Source organism: Corvus hawaiiensis, chromosome 2 (genome assembly GCF_020740725.1).
Source record: "Corvus hawaiiensis isolate bCorHaw1 chromosome 2, bCorHaw1.pri.cur, whole genome shotgun sequence".
Lineage (NCBI taxonomy): Eukaryota > Metazoa > Chordata > Aves > Passeriformes > Corvidae > Corvus > Corvus hawaiiensis.
The window spans coordinates 4,537,837-4,559,283 of NC_063214.1; the positions used below are offsets into that span (position 1 = coordinate 4,537,837).

The window sequence follows — 21,447 nt, forward strand, 5'->3', positions numbered from 1 at the left end:
ATAATTTGCCTGTGCTTTATGCCACTGTTGTAGGTGTTAATAGTTGTTTGCCATGTCCTTTTACTTTCAGAACCTCATTGACAGGGCAAGTCTCAAATACAACCCAAGACCAGGGAAGGTAAGCAGAGTTTGCGTCATGTAAATCAACATGATACATGGAATAATTTGTTGTACTGTCATTTTTGAATGGAAAGCATCTGAAGTTGTTAGTCTACTCTTACGTATTTTTTTGTATTATTAGCATATGCTTGCCCACTCTAATAGTGAGAATGTATTATTTAAAATCCTGTCACTAGCAATTTTGCTGTCTTTCTCAGCAATTGTTGTTTTCATTGAGTAGAGTGTTTCATAAAAGAAGAAACTGTGTAGCCTCTCAGTTGAGTGGGCACAAGCTGCAAGCAAAAAATAACTATCTGTGCTCTGTGTTGAAATGGGCCCTCATTTGCATGCATTGTGTATTGTTTCAGATTATTATTTATGATACTTGTGGCAACAAAAGTAAACAAGAAGTTCATTCTGATGTGCTAGATGCCTCATCGTGGATCTTTCCCATTGGAACAATACTTAGGATAATCAGAGGATGGTAAGAAATCCAGGTCATATTTAAATAGAGTCTTTCCAATAGACTGCATGTACGTTCCTCTTGTATTTTTATTTATTTTTGACACATGTCTGATCTGCAGGAGTGTCATTTTCTTTCTTTACAATTAGACGGATACTATCTAAAAAAGCATGAAACAAGGCTTTAAAAAAAAAGAAGTATTGTTCCCCCGGGGGAGAAAGTTCAAACAGAAAGTTTCTAATAGAGCCACAAGTAAGTTTAGAGTTCTTGCCTGAAGTGTTGAGCCAGTGCAGTCATAATCATGATTAGATATGTCTATGACAAAAAAAGGTGGATTTTTATGGTTCAGTTTCCTTATATGGTAGCTGTTGCAAAAGGACCATCAAAAGAACATTCTCAGCTGCTGGTTTTAATGTGGCATTTAAAGGAATGTGGATGCAGAAGGATAAATACAAGTACCTGTGAGTTTGCAAGTGTTTCTCAATTTGCTTTGGGGAGCTGGGTCTGTGTCAGTTGTTGCATTGGAATTTAGTTGGTGGAGCTTACAGGGAATGTTTGTGTCAGCCATGCCTGTCACATTTATGCAGTTTTGAGGCAGCCTTGTGCAGCTTTGCATACATTTCCTTCACATCCTAAGAAATGCTGAATGCCATTATTAATATGTTTTATACCTTTTGTAGTATCTGCCTGAACAGGACATGTTTTGATGTGACAATAAATACATTTGTCCTGGTAAAATAAGGGTGTTTATTCACATTGTGGTTTAGCTGTATTTTTATTTTATCTTTTGTCCTGGAGAAGAACTGTGTATTTTACTTTTCAATGCTAAAGTGAATGTGACTACTGAGGGACAGCATGAGAAAGATGTGATATTGGTCTTGATAAGAAGAGCTTTTTCCTGGGCTTTCCATCAGATGTGCTCTACCAGCAACGACTCAGTTCATTTTATCATTATTGCAGCTGGATTTTTTATGAGAAACCGAAGTTCCAGGGTCGAAAACATGTACTAGAGGAAGGGGAGGCTGTGCTGGATCATCTTTGGGATCTCCCAGGCACAAAACATCATCGAAGAAACCTCACAGTTGGTTCGATCAAACACGTGACAAAGGTACGGGCTTTCTTCACAACATTCTCACACGCGTGATTGATTTGTTGGTTACCATGGCATATTACTGGCAGTGGACAATGTGTGTGTAGGGTTGTTGACTGTACTTACATTTGCTATAACTCACTTTTTTCACCTTCTAGGTGGTGTATTCTTTAGCTTTTGCTGTGCTAAATTTCCCTTTCTTCCTGAGTTAATGAGCAGGTTGATTGTGTTTCTTCGCCACCACCCTCACATGACACAGTGACCTGTCCAGTTATTTTAAATTAAACAGAAGCAGTTCATATTTTTGAAGAAGTTTTTATCTTAAGCTGTCTGCTGTGTCTGTATGGTCTCTGCTTCAGTAGCAGTTGGGTTTCCAATCCCACTTGTACAGCATAGCCTCCAAAAACTGCTGCCATTCCCTCTAACAGCTCTCTGCCACCCCTAGGGTTTCCACGTGGACCAGTGGTACACCTACAGCATGTGGCTCTGCCTACAGCCATCAGTTTGGAAGGCTTTTTGTTGATAAGAATCGAATGTCTAAAACTGAGTATAATGCATCTGTTGTTACTCAGTGAATGAGGAATATATTTTCCAGATCTTGTGATTTAAGAAGACTTAGAAGTTCAGTGTAGCATTCCAGTTACTCACAGGGCAATGGCCCTTGCTGTGAGTGAATTATCATTTGTATCACAACAGGAAAGATTTTCAGTAAAGTGCTTTCTCTGTTCTCTGCTGGTATAGAGGTCATTTTAAAATTGATAACCTTTTTGTCATCAGTACAGGGGCGTAATGTCATGGCAATTAGAAATGCTTTTTCATTCTCTTAAAAAACTTAGAAATTAATTAATCCAAAAGAGGCTGACTGAAAGCAAGAATAAAGAAGTTAACATTTTTTGACCAATATGTAATATGACTATTGATCAATAATGTGGAAGGCAACTAAATAAATAAAGGTATTCCACAAAAACATGTGGAACTATGGTCTGAAACCAAGGGAAGCTGGATGTGTCTTGGGTATGAAAGAAAACTCTTGGATAGAAAGATACCGAGTTTAGCTTCATCATGCTTGATAAAAATCTTTGCAGTACAGCTAAATAGGTTTGACCTTGGTTCCTCTCCCAGTCTGTGGTTCATTTATATAGAACACAGATGGAAAGCTTTGTTACTGTACGCTAGTTCAGTAATCAACACTTTGCTTGTGTAAATTAAACCTCTAGCAGGCATGGTTGGTGAGGTTAGTGCACTCACTAAGCCAGGTTTTGTCCTCTAAACCCTGGTTCATGAAACAAGGCTTCAAACCTCCTTTTTTTAGGTTGTTTTTTAGCTGCTGTAGAACTACTTTTGGAAGGTAGTTTGCCGAAGTGTTACCTTATTTATTTTTGTGGAAAATATAGGCATTGTTTTTATTTGACAAATAGTGGATTCTTTTTCAGGCAGCTCATGTGTGTGATTCCCATGTTTTACTGCCATTCTCTTTTTCATAGGCTGTCAGTGTCTTTTCTCCAGGCTGGTTTGGCCATACTGGCTCTGTGTCCAGGCTATCTGGCTTGTCTCCTAATTTTTCAAGCTTTTTTTTTTTTTTTTATGGTGGTTGTTTAATGGCTGTTCAGTTGCTTTGAGTTAGCAGATTTGAACATTGGCTAAATATTTGAGAAGAAAACAGCTTGCCAAGAAGAGGAAAAACAGATTTTTACTAAGGAAACTAGGAGGTACATTTAATTTTTTTTTTTGTGTCATATTGACCAAAGAACACTCTGCCAGTAGCTTTGTGCTCTTGATTTGGCTTCAAGCCTTCCCAAAAAAGCAGAGATTCTGCTAATTTGTGGTTAGCTTGTGCCCTGGCTACCTGTGGATATGCATTAGGTGTACCCATGTGTATTTAATTTCAAGAAAGTTGTGGAGAGGAGATTCCAAGGAAACAGATTGTGCAACCAGTAAAATGAAGACCTGTCTGAAATGATGTGGAGACTGAATTCCACTAAGGCCAAGTCAGCGTGAGCCAAGGCTGTCAAAGTCTGCCTGCACACACAGGTTCAGTGCAGCTCCTGCAGCACAGTCTGTGTAGCCAGGTCAGTTCTCTGGCCTACTGTATATACATTTGCTGACCTTTTTGCATGTGTTGTGCTTTATTCTATCTGTTTCTGGAAGCCCAGGGAGGGTGCTAAATGTTATGTTCCCAAAAACAAGAGTCAGGAAGAGTTCCTGACACCTCCATTCTGGAATAGTCTTATAAACCACTATTTTGCAAGGTGACAAGGGATCTGAAACAGCAGGATGCTGTCTGCAGGATGGTTGGGCAGGAAATAACTGGATTCCTTGTGGAGTCTCCTTAAGCAATGCCCTTTGTAATGGGTTCGTTCACAGCATTACATGGAAGGGTGTGTTTGTTTTGTTTGTATGGTTTGCCAGGGGAAAGGAAGTTCATAATTTAAGCAGGGACTACTTTGTCAGATGCCATAGGAAGACACCTGGCAGTTTCAGATGGTTTCATTTGCTGGCTGGTATTTCCAGGACAGTAATCATTAATTTCTTTTGTATTATTTTACTTTACTACCAACTCTGTTGAGTTCTGTAGTTGGTTGGTGGTGATGGGTAGCAAGAGTGGTCCAGTGCTGGAGCACTGGGAGTAAGAATTATGAATGGATAAAAAAGCCTGGAGGACCAACAGAGAGTAATATTAAAAAAACAAGCTCCAGAAGCAGATAGCATCCTAAAGACAAAACGTGTATCTAAAGTAAGGTGGTGTCTAGACTGTATTACAAAGCAATCATGTGAATACCAGAACTAATTAGGCCTGGTTTTTAATAGGCTCTTCTCTCATCCTTGTTTTGGCATTTCCCATAAGAAGCCAGACTTCAGTCATTCTTTGTCCTGTTGTTGACACAAAATCACCCCAGTTAAACAGGCTGATTTGATCACTTCAGTCACCACAGCTGGCAGGTCCGAGGAGAAGGCCTAGCAGTGCTGAATTTATTTAGCCCTGCTGGAGCTTCTAGGGCTGTAATCCTAGATCCAGAAGAAGGATAAACAACCAAGACCACCTTGAGGGAGTTGAAGGCTTTAGGTCTGTCACTTCTTCTGGAGCTCTTGGTCAGACTAGAAAAACGTCAGAGATGCCACTGAAGAGGAATATTTCATGCTCAAGGCTTCTCTTCAGGAGGAGCCTTCACCTTTCTGCTGAGGGCCATGTTACTCTTTTGGAGGTGTCTGTAAGTGTTCCACGTGCTTTGTAAACATCCCAGCTCCCTAAAGACCACGAGGGAAGCACAGGCATTCCAGGATGACTCTGTGGAGGTAGGAGGAGAATACCACAGAGTAAGGAAGGCAGAGAGGGATGCCTGGAGGCTGTGACCTACCTAAGCATTTGCTGGTTGTGTATTATCATTGGAAATGAGCACAGCTGCATGATCTGTTTGCTGTGCTTTTTATTCTGTTTTTGCCTAATGGGTCAGTAGGACAATGAATGATGTGAGTTTGGACTGCTTGTGGTGGGGGGTGGCACAGTTTGGGGGGTGGGTTTAGGGAGGAAACCTTCCAGTTTGGGATCTGGGCTGAAATACTGTGGTAGCAGTTTTGTATGATAATAGTTTTGCATGTGGGTATCTCATTTCCAAATCTCGACGCCTTGCAGATGACAGGGCTTTGGACTGAAGAATCTAGTTCTCCACCTGACTGCTATCATATTTGTGTGGTTTTCATTTTGTTTCTAAAGATGGTGGCTTTATTGGGAACGTTAAGGGAGCCTCTGAAAGTAATGAGGCCTGTTAAATATGCTCAGGCAAATATGAACATGCTGGGGCCAATATTTACCAAGCTAAATTTGCATGCTTGAATTGTATAAATTAATAGCATAGCACTGAGTGTGCATCAGCAAATACATAACATTCATCTCATTCAGTAATAATAAATGTTACCATTTTCTGCAGTCTGTGCATCAGTACAGGTAAATTGAATTGCATATTTAAGTCACAATGTGTATTTGTGACTTTAAAAAAATGTGCTCAGAAAATACAATATACTTCTTGCTCAACCATGTTACCACCTTTAAAAACAAATATTTGAATTGATTTCGATGAAGACCTCAGTTTACTGTGTGACACTTTGTGGAAGAAGTTTGTGGACTTAATCTAGAACACACTCAAAAATACAATCACTGTGAGTAGAGGTTTTTTTATTGCTCTCAAAATCTGGCTGGAGAGAGATGGGGATAACTAGGAGAGATTTTATTATGAGTGCTTGTGCTTTACCTACCCTGCTACATTTGTCATCTCTGGAGCTGGAGACTGCTTCATGAGCTTCTGAGTCAGGAGAGCAGACTTGAAAAGAGAATACAGACTGGCTTTTTCCAATCTTAAATGAAAAACAAAAACAAGAGCCTCCTACTGAATTAAAATTAAACATATTCCATCTCATATTCTGTCTGAGCCTGCAGGCAGATACTTTTATTTTGCTACTTGTCTAGTCTTGTAGGTACTTTGTTTCAGAATGTATCTGAAACCATTAGGAGTCTGGCCTCATTATTTGTGGAATTCTTGGAGGTTCAACTTCCCATTTTCAGTGTCAAGCTTTATTGTTGGATTTCTGAATTTCAGCCTTGTTACATATCAGATATTTTTAGGAAAAAACCCCACAGACTTGAAATATTTCTTAACTGTGGCTTAATAAGATACATATACATGTGAAAACTATGGGGAGATTGTTTTTATTTTTTTTTAACCTTGTCTAGCAATGCACTTAGAATTGAGGAGTGGAGTTGCTTAGCATTTTCCTATAAAGCAGCATTTTTCTAGAAAGTCTCTCTTCCTCGTTTTTCTGGGTTTGTTCATCTGAAAATAAAAATTCCTGTATTGCAGTTTTTGTTCTAAAAACAAAGACTGTGCATTGTTTGCAAGGTACAATACAGAGGAAATGTGACTCTGCAGGAGGGGGAGTTGCCAAAACAGAATTACTGTGTTACCTCAGGTCTCAGGAGCAAAGTGAAACAATATCCTGAAGTGCATCCATTCTAATTGCCACGCTCACTGCTGACAGTTCAATAGCTACTGAAAAAATCTTGCTAACCAAGAAGCTGTGGGATGTTACCCCATAAAAACGCCGCTCAAAGCCCACATGCAAAAGGACAGTGTCATGAGATGAGGTGCTGGAACTTCCTGAGCTTTTGTGCCCTGTTGCTGGGTTTCTCTGCATGCTCTTGTGTTTTTCCTTCCACGGTCCATGCAGGATCTCTGTCATGATGTGACCTTCCTGGGTCCTCACCAAATCCAGAAATCAGGTGCTTCTGTGAGGGCACCCTCAGAGACCAGTCCTCATCCCTCTTCTCTAGTGCACATGCAGGAGGCATCTTCCTCCAGCCACCTTTAGGATTTTGGGAATCTCTCTACGCTGTCCAAGCCCTCTGTCCTAAAGCAAATGGGTCCGTGGGTCGGGAAGGGGAAGTGTTCTGGGACGTTATCACTGAGAAGTGTTGTTTTCCAGCTACACACATGAGCCACCTTTCACTGTTCTGGAACACCCTGCTGAAACAGGGACTTGCAGAAGATCCTTATTGGTTCACGATGTGTTTGAGTGCTGGGGAAGAAAGTGTTGGCAATGCATGTTATATAAATATTGCAAAAGGAGAGGGGCTCAATAAAAATCCCTGCAAATTCTAGAGAAGAGCATGTGGTCAACAAGTTTGTTCTCCAGCGTGGTATCTCTCAGTAATAAACTTCCAGTGAGGAAATAGAGGTTGTTGCTTTGTGGTAGCAGGAAAATTGCCAAAGTGTCTACTTAATAAAATAGATGTTTTCTAATATTGCTCTTTTTTTCTTCCTTCATCTAAAATGCTGTAAATTTATTTAGCACAACAAAAAGAATTGAACTCATATGGCTTGGTACTGTAGTTGGATTCTGCATTACAGAACTTGATTGTCGTGGGAGGGAGGTGGGAATGTAATAGACATTTCTGGAAAGTTTTGGTTAATGCATGCATCATGTGTGTTATGGAAGCACTGTTTTTTAAAAGATAAAAAGTCAGTTTTATAATGCTGTTCAGTCCTTTAGTTGGAGAATATTTAAACTGGCCTTTTTGAAAGTCACTTGATAGGCATAAATTTCTTCTTTGAAAATTAGTGGGAGCTGGAAATTTACCTCCCTTAGCTTTTTAAAAATTCCAGCCTCCATTTAAAGAAGAATAAAACCCTTCCATTCTATGAAGCCTGGAGAAGGGTGAGAAGATGGGGCAAAAAAGGGAATGTTTGGGGGCAGAGTCTGCAGGTGTGGATAAACATTACCCTTTGATTTGTTTCCACAGGACTGTGGCATTCCAGAGGTGGAGTTCTGCCTGGCAGCTGGCAGTACAGAGGGACTTCCCATCTGCATACAGGGTGCAGTTGCCAATTTAGAAGAACTGGATGTTGAGGAAAACCCTTACATAAGAGTCAGATCAGGAGTGTGAGTACTGAACCTTTTTAACAGCATTTTGCCAGCAGGTAGAAGAGTAATGTCATGGGATGAAAGTCAGTCAGCAACATGAACAATATTTGGGGGGTTTTGCTACAAATCAGTAAACATACACTGAATATTCCCAGCTCTACATTTCAGTACTGTGCTCTGTGGGCTCCTAGTAGCAGAACCAAATTTTTGAAGGCATTTTTTCCTAGTTGCTGGCAGAAGTCTTCAGTAATTCCATATTTGAGTAGCTTTATAAATAGAAGAAGCAACTCAGCTATAATTAGCTTTGAGTTCATTGGAGAATAAATACTGTGTCCCAAGTCACCCACCCTGTTACAACCATAACACTGTGGCTGAATACCAGAAAATGAGTGTTACATCATTCCAGCATTTCTCAATCTCCAGCCACATCCTGCTGTTCTGCAGGGAGGTGATGCAATAGGACACAGGCCCCTGGGTAGCCCAGTGCTTCCTATATTGAGCAGAATGGGCTCTTCCCTGGGCCAACACCTCACAGTTCCTGAAGTTTGGGAGTTGTGTGGCTCTTCTCATAAATCATTGCAGAATGACATTAGCTCTTCTATTACAGGAGTGTTGCCTTTCCACGTGAGCCAAGTCTTCCTTCCCACAATCTCACAACATGTCTGTGAAGCTCGAGATGGTGAAGGAGTTAAAAACAGAGCTTGTCTTAGTTTTGACAAAATTTGGTAGTTTTAGGAACATCACTTTCCATATGGCTCCGTGCCTCTTCCTCCATTCCTTGCGTGGTCGACTAAACCTGTGTCCAGCTTCTGCACTTAGCTTTCTTTTTGATTTAAAACAGTGTGAAGGACTCCCAGCATTTTAAATCCTCGTGTCAAAATTACAATAGCTTTCCAAAAGAGTGTTGTACATAATCATACTTTAATAACTTCCACTGAAAAAAATTACATGGGATTGATGTTAGAAGCCTTTTAATTGATAAGGTGACAATCCTAAATAAAATTCAATACAAATATCTTCAGTACTGACTTTTTTTTGGATACTCAGGAATAACAAGCTGGCTTTTTTAAGTGAGTGAACAAATTGGTAATTTTCATCTCTTTCATTTATATTTAGGTTGGACTGAGGAAAAGTGTCTGAGATCTTCTTAGCAGTGATGTTGCCAGCATATTTAAATACAGCTTTGTTTTGATGTGCTGTCTAAAACATTATCTAGCTCTTATGAGTACAAAAAGGAAAATAATTTTAGTGAGATGTTTGTATTTGTAATCTAATTATATGAACTTATTGAGTCCTTTATCCTTACTGTTGTAGATGGCTTGCTTATTCAGACTTGAATTACAAGGGAGAGATGACGGTTTTGGAAGAATGTGATTCACCACCTGAAATTCCTTCAGCAGATGTAAAATCTCTGCGTCCCTTAAGAATGGTGAGGACTTCACAATTCCCTAATAAACTGTGTGCCTTCCTTTGTTGTTGTTGTTGCTTCCCCAGAGGTTTGGACCTAAATACAACTTGGATTCTAATGTTCTTTTCGGGTTAATCCTTACACATGTAATGCTCCTCCATGGTGTGTTTGCTTTGGTCACTGTGACTTGCTGGGCTTCTGCACCCCTCAGCATCTTCCTGGGAAACTGCTGTTGTTGGGAGGAGGTCAAATAAAACAGAATTGAAGGGCTCTTCATTTTATTGCATCCAACACCAATTCATTAACCAAAAAGCCCTTCCAAAGTTGTTGATTTTCTTTTTTTCAGTTGTACAGTTAGATTTTCTTTATTTTCAGTTAGAGTCTACTGGGGATGGAAGACCAGATAAGGAGTTTATTACCCAGTAGTATTTCTCTGACCAGAAATTGCCCAGAAATCTGGGGAGGTGCAGCTGGTTTTTTGTGTTGATAGACAGCACGCGGATCTACGTGTGAGAGAGATGGGAAGGGGTATAACACAAATTTTACTGTGAACATAGTAAGCCTACAGAAAAACAGTTCAAAATCCATAAAGGAGTAAGACTTATAGCTGTCTCTTCAGTCATTCAAGTGAGGTCAGTGTCTTATTCCCTCACAGGGCATCATTCACTCACATTTCCAGAGAAGATGCATTTGTTGTATTTGCTCTTTGACCAGAAACATGACTATGTCAGACTCTATTTTCTGTCTCTCCTGCTGTTTTCTCTCGCTTCTAGTGTTGCAGCATTTGTGCTTTAGAAATTTGAAATGAGTGCAATAAAGCTTTAAAAGTTAATTTTAAAAACTGGTCAATATCCATTAGTTTAAAAATATGTAGTAAGTATTTACTTTAGATTCCCAGACCATAAAGGAATATTTTTAAATTGCTTGCAGTCTTAGAGGTTTGTCAGTGCACTGATTTGTTTGTAGGTCGGGTTTATAGTGTTTGTAGCCTTTTGAAATCTATGGCCAACACTGAAAGTGGTGAATATAATTGCAAAGATTTCATGCTCTGATAGTACTGTAAAACATATGTCAAAGTGGAACTTCAAGTTTAATAGAAATACCTATTTCCCCCCCCCCCCCCCCCATCTGTTTTTAGGGTGGACTAAAGGTGCAAATGCCAATGAATGTCAAGGTAAGCACAGAGGGCATTGACAATAAAATAGAAGCACACTGGGAATATAAAACCTTTATGCAAGCTGCTTTCCTTTTGTTTGGTATGTGATGTTTGATAGCTATTCAGTGCTTGCTGCTGAAGAAAAATTCACTAGTGCTGTCAAGTTACTTAGTGTTTGATGGGGTGTAAAAGCAGTGGTTTGTTTTTCACGTATTAGGAAAATGTGAATTTGCTATGAAATGAGTTTTTCTGACTTGACACATTAGTCACTGTAATGATAAAGGGATTGGGGGAGATTTTCCCATTTAACATACCAAGTTTAAAAAAAAAAAGGAGAGGGAAGGGAGGAAGAGGACAGGAATAGAACCCTGCCAGCCTATCCCCTATTCTAGTACAAGGAGTTGTGAGTGAGACCATGATCCTTCTGTGATCTGAGGAGCTGAAAGCTGATCCAGAGTTATTGCTCCTTTTTCTACAAAAATCTTAATGCTTTAGGTAACTTTTAATTATACAAATACATGCATGGCTTGGGTGTTTTTCTAATAAATGCTGCAACAGATATAAATATTGTTAACAGCTGATCTGTGCGATTCAGCAGATGAGGAACCTGAAGGGGCTGTTAACTGCAGTCATGGAAATAACTTCAGCAAAGTACAGGGAGAGGCTTCTTGTCTGCTTTTGAAGGATTAAGCTCAACATCATGTTTTCTAGATAATAATATATGAGAAACCCCACTTTGGAGGATGGTTCAAAGAGTTTTCAGAAAGCATCACTTCTGTCCCAGCACTGTTTGGTAGTGAAGAAGAGTTTCAGGAAATTGGATCACTACGTGTAATTGGTGGAGTGTGAGTATATTTCACTTTTATATTTATTTATTTTAAGGGAGAGAAGCATAACTAAGTGCTTAGAAGTGCTAACTAAGGGGGGGTGACTGGAATCTTCCACAGGTGAAATGTTTTGAAAAGAAAGGAGTGTATATTTCTTGTATTATCAGCTCTTCGATTATCAGCCTACCAAGGTAAATGTGTGAAAGGTGTGAAGCCAGTGTTTGCCATTTGGATGCCAGTAAATTAGGCCACACAGAGCTTTAATTTGTATTGCTTTGTACTCCTGATAGTCTCTACTTAATTTGCTGAAATGACCTTGGGTAGGTGTGGTCAGTCTTCAGTTTGACATTTTAATACCTCTGAAACCTACAAACTGTTTCATTGTCTCAATGGTTTTCCTGTGCCACCTGTTTCATGTTATCTGGAATTGGGAATGTGCTGTTATCTTCATTAATTGAGGCTTTGGATGGATTCTGTGTTGCCCTGCCCCTCCCTGTGTCTCACACAGACACGGGGCTGTGTCACACCTGTGTAACAAGGTGGGTGCTCTGAGGCAAACCCAGCACCAGCTGCCAACCCCTCGTGTTGCTCTTTCACCCTCTCCCAACTCCCAACAGGACAGGACTGTCTGAGAGCAGGCAGGATGGTTGCTTCTGCCAAAGACCTCAGTAATAAAACAGTTTGCAGAAAATCTTGCTTTTGTTTCCAAAGGGGTTTTCCACTTCAGTATAAAGATGGAATAACATAGATCCTTTCAGGCTGCTGTCAGAATTTTACAGGCACTAAATTCAAAACAAACCTAATTGTTAATACCCAAATAATCTACTCATAAGTGCATTGTGTGTTTGCTATCTGGGGAGCCTCAGATTATTAAAAGTCATTGTTCTGTCTGTTGTGGCAGCTTTTATTTTTAGTGCTGTGGTAACCTAAACAGCTGAATTAATGTAAACCAAATGGTACTAAAAGTAAAGCTATCCCTGCCTGCCAGATTTCACTGCCAACAGAATTTGTACAGCAGTTCTAATATTTACAGGGGAGCTTTAATGAAAGAAATGTTTACAAGACAAAAGGAGGGGGAAGCACATTTTCAAATTAAGATCCTGTAGAGACTTGAAGTTGATATGGAAACACCTTCCTTTAACTGAGCCTTATCTATATATTCAAAATACTTTGAAAAGTTCAGTTTGTTTAGTGCTAAAACATATTCCATATGCAATATGGAATATATATTCAATTTGTTTATATGTGTATGCTTTTAGATTAATGCAAAAAAAAAATATTAGCAGGCGAAATCTTGTTCTGCAGAAATATGTTAATTTTGTCACCAGCTCAAGCTAGGGTAGAGTCTCATCATTTATTAGCACACTGAAGAGATCTGCTGCTTGGTTTTTTTATCACTGAAACTTTTGGCATCTGATGCATCCTGGGCTCTGTGGTACTAAATCTTGGTATTGGGAATGTGGCTGGCTGAGAGGAGGTACATGGAGAAGCGTTACATAAATCAACTGTTGTTGGCTAAAGAATCACATGGTGGGATTTTGATCCACAAAGAACACTTCATGGGTGCCTGTTGTGACTCCAAACAAGCATTGCCTTGTTCACTGGCTGGGTTTGTGATACTCATTTTAGTGGGTTTGGGATGTTCTCTTCCCCTTTCATTTGTTACAGAAAATCATGTTTGCAGTTGTTTTGCCTTTACTGACTTCTCTTCCTTTTGTTGTGGGGCTGCCACAGATGGGTTGCCTATGATAAGGAGCGCTACAAAGGCCATCAGTTCTTGCTGGAGGAGGGAGATTATGAGGACAGACACTCCTGGGGGGGAACTGGCAGTGCCCTCCTGTCCTTCCGCTTCCTTCAGGCTGTAAGTACTTACATGGATTTCATACAAATTATGCACGGCTCTGTCCATAAAGAGCAAGGTTATTCTTTGTCCACGGTACAGCTGGCTTGGGTTTGGTCATTCTGTCTTTTGCCCGTGTTCATCCTCATTCTTTTCCTACTGGCTGAAATCTAGGCTGCGTTAAGAAGAAGCAGGTTCTAAACAGTCTTTGTGAAGTTGATACAAGAATTGAATCATGCAGAATTCCTTGTCTACCTGCCAGGTTTTCCAAGTACCTCACTCCTGCACCTCAAGCTATCTGAATCTCTCAAACAGAATTTTCTTAAAAGCGTAGCGTGCCCGAGTGTACAGAGTAGTTCTTGATTAAAATAAAAATAGCTTTTCAATGCAGCAGCTGTTGCAAGCCTTAAAACAGCATTACCCTCTGTCTGTGATTTTTCTGCCAGAAAATTTTGGCAGCAAAAATAATCATGGTAAAAAAATCCCTGCTACTAAAATGTGTTTAGTGGAGGCAAGGATGAAATAATAAAAAAAACTATTTATAAGAGTCCAGTACTGGAAGCAAAGTTAGACTTTTTAGGGATGGGGAAACATGGGATTAGAAGTTCTTCATCATTTCCTTTGGTTTGGTTTGGTTTTTTTGTTTGTTTGTGTAAGGGTTTGAAGGATTTTTTTTTTTTTTTATTATAATGGGAACTCTGTGAGCATTAAATACAGCTGCAAAGAGTAACTTCTTCTGAGAGTAAGATTGTTCGCTCTGATATTTACTCAGTTTTGTATACTCAGATTACTCATCTCCTCATCTGAAGAGATGTGATACTCCTGAGCCAGGAATTTTGTAGAAATTGAAGATAGGCATTTAGAGCAAACTCACTGTCTCAACAGTCTTTTTTTTTTTTTTTTTCTTAAATAAAAAGTTAATATGAATCCAAGAAGGCTATACTTAAATTCACAATTTGCAGGTTTGTTTTTCATGACAGGCACCTAGCAAAAGCTGGGTTTATAATCAGAATCTATCAAAACAAATATAGAAGAATGAATTGAATTGAAGAAGAATATTCCTCTCTAAATAATTTATTTTCAGGTTTCTGAGAAAAAAGTAGGTAGGAAATTTCTTCAGATTCCTTATTTTGATTGTGCAGAATCCTGTTCAATTACTGAATAATGTTAGTTTTCCTCTCTTTTCCAGCTATATGTAGGATTTGTGAGCAACTGAAAATGATCTTTTTAGATTTTCCTCTTGGCAAAGGACATAAATACAAGTTAAAATTGTGCGTGTGGGTAGCAAGAATGACCTTCCATGTTCTGTATTTAATTTTACTTGCACCTAGAACAGTCAGAAGGCTCAAGTCATTAACATTTTAAAAACACATATAATTCACAGTCATATATCAACATAGATCATTCCAGTTGGCTTATAAATATGCATAAATATTTACCTATTGATAATAGAAGTGAAAAGGAATAATTCCCCTCAATTTGTTGCATAAGTGAAGGCAATCAGCTGCTTGCCAATAAAATGAGTAATGGGCCTGGCATTGTGTTGTTTGGCTTGACCAGCAGATTGCCTCCCTCTCTGTGATGTGCAGCACACAGGGCAGTGTTCAGGCTGGCCATATGCTCCCTTTGTGACTTTGTATGCGATACTTAAGGTCAGGATTTTAAAAATATTTTAGTACCAAATGTTCAGTTTCAAGGGGACCTGGGCAAAAATCCAAAATCTCTGTGCTTAAGGCCCCTCACTGCACAGCAAAGGTCCTGGCTCTTCTCCCTAAGCTCAGGAATTCTATCGGGGAAGCAAGGTAAAGGTTGCAGTGGTCTCAGAATCCGCAGGGATATCGCTGGATATCAGATCTTTATTGCTCTTCTTGTTTAGTCAAATGAATTCGAGAGTCTCTGTGGAAGACTTGGGGTTCTGTGAAGTGTAACTGAGCCACATTATTCACGGTCACTTTAGATGGGCAGTGGGGCTGGGCACTGACCCTGCTCTTTGGACAGACTCACGGTGTGGGCTCAATGGGGTCAGCTCAGCCAGACTTGGATTTTTCTGCTGGGGCATCACGCCAGCAGACCTTGGCTGTGTTGGCTTTAAGGCCAACCCAGACCTTCAGGGAACTGAGCCTGGCTCAGAGGGCTGGGAGCTGAAGCTGCTGAGCCCCATGTACCTGAGTCAGCTGCAGGCACAGTGGGATCAGAAGTCTTTGTGTGGTGCTCCCAGAGCTGGAGCTGGGGCAGAGGCACATCAGTGGCTCTGCAGAGCCTCGTCAGCCCGTGTCAGTCCCCTCTGTCACCGGGGCTTAGCAGTGTGCAGAGCTATTCAGATGCTCCCCAGCCACCACAACCCCACATGCCAGGTTCCACCAGAGCCTGCCTAGTGCTGGGGAAATGCAGCCCCTGTTTCTGTACTCAGGGCAGTGCTGCAGTCGAGCTGAGGCAGGAATTTCATTTCCTGACAAGTCGGAAAAGTCGGGCACCACACACAAAGTGGGGATTGTTGCACGTCCCCCCTCCCCGGCCACTGGTGAAGATGTGCACACACGTGGGCACGCTGCAAGGGCTCTCAGCTCTTGGCTGGCTTCAATATTCCTGCAGTGAACACTCACAGGTGCTGATGTGGGGGTTTGGGAAGTGTTTGTGAAGCAGAGGTAAAAAGATCTTGTAGGATTGTTTTTTCCAGCTGCTGCCATCTCCCTTGTCAGCATCTGTGTTGAACACACCAGAGTCAAATGTTCCTGAGGGCAGGCAGCAGTGTGGACTGTGAGCTGCTTTGAGGGACAGTGGCATTTGCTTCTTTTCTGCAGTGTCAAATGCCTTCCAGGCTGGGCTTTGCCCATGGCTCAGTGAAAGAGCAAAGTTTCTGAGTCTTTTTCTGTCGAGCAGAATTTGTTGCCTTTAGAGCTTTCCTATTTATGTTTTCAAGTCTAGAATGATTTGCCTTGGTCTGAAAGTCTTTTCTTAAAAAGTACTTTTCCTGTTGCTTGTTGTAAGAAAAGCAGTAGTGGAAAGAATGATGGCTGAATTTGAGAGATGTTTTAAATTTAATTACAATTGTGGATATATTTCAGTATTTTAAACTTAGTTAAGGGAATTATGCGTAGATTTAACCTAAATGACTTTTTGGATACTCTTACAAATAAGTCTTTTGCTTTAGGATTGTTAAGAGTAGCTGGTTTTCATTTGCATTAATACTGCACGAGTTTGGCTGTTCTTTTTTTTTTTTTTTTTTTTTTTTTAATTTCCCCTAAAAAGTAGTCTGAAGCTGCAGTTGTTCATGATGATTTTTCCAGACCTGGCACTTTAATTTCTAGTTTATACCTGAAGTAGTTGCAACAGTTTAAGTAAATGAAAGAAGGAAGTGGTCAACACAGTAAGAAAACCAGTTTTACTACAGGATTTGTTCCATCACCATTTTACTGTCCTGTAAACAGTGCAGAGAAGTTGAGCTGCATCAAGTGTTCATTCTAAAATTGGTTTTCATTATTCATTGTGATTTCATCCTGTAGCAAAATGTGGTGCCCTCCAATGAGCCTGTTTGATCAGGTTCACCTGACCAAATGAATCTGGCTGCATGCTTGGTTTGTCCTTAATTTCTAAGTGATTTTTCATAGTTATAAATCTTTGTTTTCTCAGTGTTTAGTGTAATAATACCCATGGTGGTGTCCTCATATGTTTATGGATCTCTGTCATCCACATTATTTACTCGATAACCTTTATTTCTTGTTTGCAAGACTTATTTTCAACTTATTATAACACTGCTGAATGTTTGAGAAACACTGAAATTGAGTTCATGCTTTCTGTTAAAAGTTAAAGGAATAAAGTGAACAGATTGTTGTTTTCTATTTTCCCAAGCAGCTGCTGAACTGTGTGCTTAAAATTGCTAAGTGGTTAAAAAGCTGAAGATTTGAAACCCAAATGCAAATAATCTGAAGCTGTGCAGGTAATCTGGCCAAGAAACTAAGCTGGCTGAAAGCACAAAGCAGTGTCACAGCTATGTAAGAGAGAATGTGACAGTGTTAAGCAGGATTTATTTATAGCTACAGTGGGTGTATCCAAAAAGTGCAAACCCCTTGTGCTGGAAAGGTGATCTTTTCCTCTCTGTAATTATTGCCATGTTGCTGGGAAGGGATGAGGAAGGAGAAGTTTAATGAAAAACTATAGTCATGGTCTGCATGGAGTGAGGCTTTTGGAAGATCAGTGCTAAACTCTTCTCAACTCTTCTCCTTCCCACACCATCATCTTTGCACTCTGAGCCATCCTCAAAGAGGAAAGGATGGTGCTCAGGGGCAGCAGGCTCTTCCTCTGTTCCGTGCAAACCCCTGAAGGCCATATCAGATTGCCAGGCTTCCAGTTATTCCAGAACTTCAGTGCCAAAATACCCCATAAAGATCCACACCAGGGAGCCAAGTCCCTTCACTGCTCCATAGCATGCTGTCTCTCTGGCTACAACTCCTTGCCAAAGTGTGTTATGTTGTGAAGAGTCATTGAGCTGTGACAGTCTTCTAACTCCTGTGCTGCCTCTTAGGATTTCATAGAGTCTTCAGTGGCACTTTTCCAGTCTGATGATGAAGATGGGAAAGGATTTGACATCGTCAATGAAGAAATCCCTGATTTGGAGCAGGCTGGATTTGGCCCAGAGACGAGGTCGATTCTTGTGAAAAGTGGAGTGTAAGTCTGCTCAAATGGATGGATGGAGCTGTTAAACATTTCTGTGCACATTTGGGTACATCTTTTGAATGTCTTCCACATGGTACACGTGGTAAATATTTGGAGGAGAAAAGTGTTTCTGTAAGTTTCATTGGGGAATGGAAGGGAAATCATTTTAGTTTTCTGTAGCTCTCCTGCCTACACCTTGATTTGGATCTGAGCATTCTTGTTAGTAGAGAGTGTTTGTAATGTCTCTCCTAAGGTGTCAAAGACTATAGTTTCATGATAGTAGCTTTGGCAGTAATACTGAAGAGATATTTTAGATATATTAAGAGCTGGTATAACTTTTGGGACAGGTAGAGCCTGTCCAGAAAGGATGAGATGTGCTGTATTTGTAATAAAGTCAGACTGCTGGCACTGAAATTAATATACTTTTTATAGAACTACTTAAACTAAAAGGAGAGAGTTAAAGCAACAGGTGTTGAAGATACCTGGTTCAAACTGATCCAGCTTCCAGGGTGGACTTGGCTAACTTTTGGTGTGCATATGTGAAGTTCAGGAGGAAAATAAACAACACAATTGCAATAAATAAGGTACATTAGACCACATGCAGTGTCTGTTGACAGAGTTATGCAGTATTAATTAAGGACAAACTCAAAAGCACTAGAAGCCTAAAAATTAGTGGGGGGGGGGGTGGTCAGAATGCCTGGCATGAAATAACAGCTCTGATCCATCAGATACTGCAGGAGTTCACAGGAAGATAAGATATAATGGCGTTTTTGTAAGTATCTACTGGAATGATAGAGTAGGCCATTATTTGGAAGGCATGGTACTGTGCATGAAAAATAATACCACTAGATGCTAAAACATGAAAGACTTTATGGGAAAAGAGCACTGTGAAATCATGGGGGTGGAAATTCCAGACATTTAATAATTTTAAAATTTTAAAATATGCAGTTATTTTAAAAATGCAGTTATTAACATTGTCATACCTACCCTGATGGTGATGGGGATCAGGAACTGTGAAGTGAGGGACCTGAATTGCTTATGTAGGGATTGGTGATTAGTGTCTCATGAGGATTAGGTACAAGAATGAAAGGCTGAGACTCAGTTTGGAGAGGAGGGATACAAATTAGAGCTGCAAAATCCTGAAGGTGGTAAGACAAGATTAAAGCAGTTCACAGAATCTTGCATGACAACAGTTGAGGGAAATGCTTTGCAGAAGTGGAGATTGCTTTAAAGCAGATTTTGAGGTGGGATGAAAAAAAGCCTTTCCTACACCAGAGGCAGTGAGTTTCTGGAACTTGGTGCTGAAGGGGCTGTGGTAGCAGAGAGCACCAGGAGGCTAAAAAAAAGTATTAGATAAATTAATAGCAAACAGATTGACCAGTGGGTGATAAAAGTAAAATGGGTGAGGACATGCCCTGTAATATCCCTAATATAATAGTCCCAGTGCTGGGTGAGTAAAAGAGGAATGCACCACCAAAAGTGGGTGATTTAGTGGTGTCTAACTATCCCCCATCTGCTTCTGCCACTGTGCAGGGTTAGAGGGACCCTCTAGGTGGGGGTTTCATTCTTCTTAAACTGCAACAGGGAAAGCATGGTGGGACAAGCTTGAACTGCCAACTATTGCAGGCTTTTGCTTTCTCTCATCAAGCATTCCTCAGTTACTTCTCTTTCTTCTTCCACCATTTTTCCTAAATCCAACTGGAAAAGTTGTAAGAAAGCCCTGTCTGGGGGATGCCAAACAGGTAAAGATTCAATTAAGAGAGAATGAAAAAGTTATCAATTAAATGTCTCTCCTCTGAGTTTCTGAGCAGGGCATAATCTCACAATGAGTTTGATGGGAAGGCAGACACCTAAAATCTTCTGTTTGCCAGAGTAGGTAGAAGCAGAAAATGACGTATGAGACAGTTTTGTGCCTCTCATCAGGTTTAATGTTGCACTGTCTGCCAGGTGGGTTTTTTGTTGTGCTTGACTTGCTGTTATTGTCATCAAACTACTCAGAAAAATGTGATGTTTTCAGGTTAATTTTTGTGTCATTCTTCAGGTGGGTGGCATATCAGCAGAAATATTTCTGTGGAGAACAATATGTATTGGAGAAAGGAAAATACAAATGCTTCTTTGACTGGGGAGGATCTAGTAAAACCATCATGTCAATTCGACCTGTTAAGTTGGTGAGTTACCAGAATTTAAGGGAAAATCTTAAAAGAAATGAGACCTTTGGAGGTCAGAGTGTACCATAACAATTAAACAGGAGAGTCTGTGTTATAACAACTTGTCTATTTTCTTGGAAACAATTTAAAGACCCTTTATGAAAGGCATAATGAGTCTGTTCAGGATGGAGACTTAAATGGATAGTGTGGATCTTTCTGTCTTTTGAGAGAATTACCAGGGAAACTTTGTAAGAAGAATTTCCCTTTGGCAGACTGCATACGTGGAAAAAATAACCTGGCCTGGAAAGATTAATTTGCCTTAAAACAAAGTAATTTATAATGCCTAATTGATAATGTATTTAAAAATACTTGAGAATTTATCTGGCTTGTGTTGTTACATAACAGAATTCTGTTGGGTTTTTTCTTATTTTTATGCTGAAATATTTGTACTAGATACCGTGAATAAAGACAGGAAGTATTTTTAATCCATTATTCAATCCAAGGTAGTGCCAACTCACCCAAACAGATTAGTGCCAGAGCTGCCAAAACCCTAGTGCAAAACAAAGACAATCTTCAGCAATAAGTATTAAATGATAATAAGTTATAAATCGTTAATAAGTAATAAATTATAGGAATGTGAAAGGAATACTTAACCGTATTTTGAAGAGCACATGTTGAGAGAGGTGTCTTCTGTTGGTTTCAGTTCTTTTTTTCAAGAAACAGCCTCAAAAGTAAATGCAGAGACATTTACATGGATTCTAATCCACATTATGGGAACTAATTAATGCTGATGCAAGTTCTCTGTGTGAAAGGCACTGAACAATCAGGCAGGTAGTTGTGAGCTTACGGGCAGCTCATGGCAGAAATTGGGGAAGAGAATTGTGCCAAGAGCCTGGGAAGTTTTTTTTTTCCCCTCTGCTCCTGAGTTCATACTTAACAAATTTCAGGCAACTTGGCATGTCCCCTAGGAAATTAACTGTAGTTAATGTTGGGGTTTTCTAATGTGTGTGTATGTGCTTATTATTGCAGGAGCCCCTTGGGACAAATGAGCCTCCACATTTGGTATGTTGGCATTACGTTACAGTCTCTACTACTAAACTACACTTAATAATTAAATGCAGGTCATGTTGAATGCCTTGCTTCAGGTGATACCTCAGTATTGTCACCTTGCTACAGCAGATCAGTGATGGAGGAAACTGGTGGATGTATCAAAGTAAGGTCTGCTATGTGTTCTGCCCTTTGCTTTGTTCCAGATCATACCCTTTAGTATTCTGTCCCCAAGAATGCAAGCAGTCCAGTAGGTTTTGAGTGACTTTGGGTCTCTGTAGCTATGAATTTCCCTCTTCTTTC

General features: G+C 40.0%; 1 protein-coding gene across 1 annotated transcript in view; it reads left to right on the plus strand.

Annotated features, from left to right (window-relative positions):
* CRYBG3 (crystallin beta-gamma domain containing 3) overlaps window positions 1-21,447 on the plus strand; it is an 83,347-nt gene that overhangs the window by 43,435 nt on the left and 18,465 nt on the right. The window contains exons 5-15 of the mRNA XM_048295623.1: window positions 71-118; window positions 468-583; window positions 1,523-1,670; window positions 7,945-8,084; window positions 9,381-9,495; window positions 10,613-10,648; window positions 11,342-11,475; window positions 13,192-13,318; window positions 17,820-17,962; window positions 19,992-20,118; window positions 21,127-21,159. Coding sequence (XP_048151580.1) covers window positions 71-118; window positions 468-583; window positions 1,523-1,670; window positions 7,945-8,084; window positions 9,381-9,495; window positions 10,613-10,648; window positions 11,342-11,475; window positions 13,192-13,318; window positions 17,820-17,962; window positions 19,992-20,118; window positions 21,127-21,159 — 1,167 coding nt within the window. The remainder of the gene's footprint in view (window positions 1-70; window positions 119-467; window positions 584-1,522; window positions 1,671-7,944; window positions 8,085-9,380; window positions 9,496-10,612; window positions 10,649-11,341; window positions 11,476-13,191; window positions 13,319-17,819; window positions 17,963-19,991; window positions 20,119-21,126; window positions 21,160-21,447) is intronic.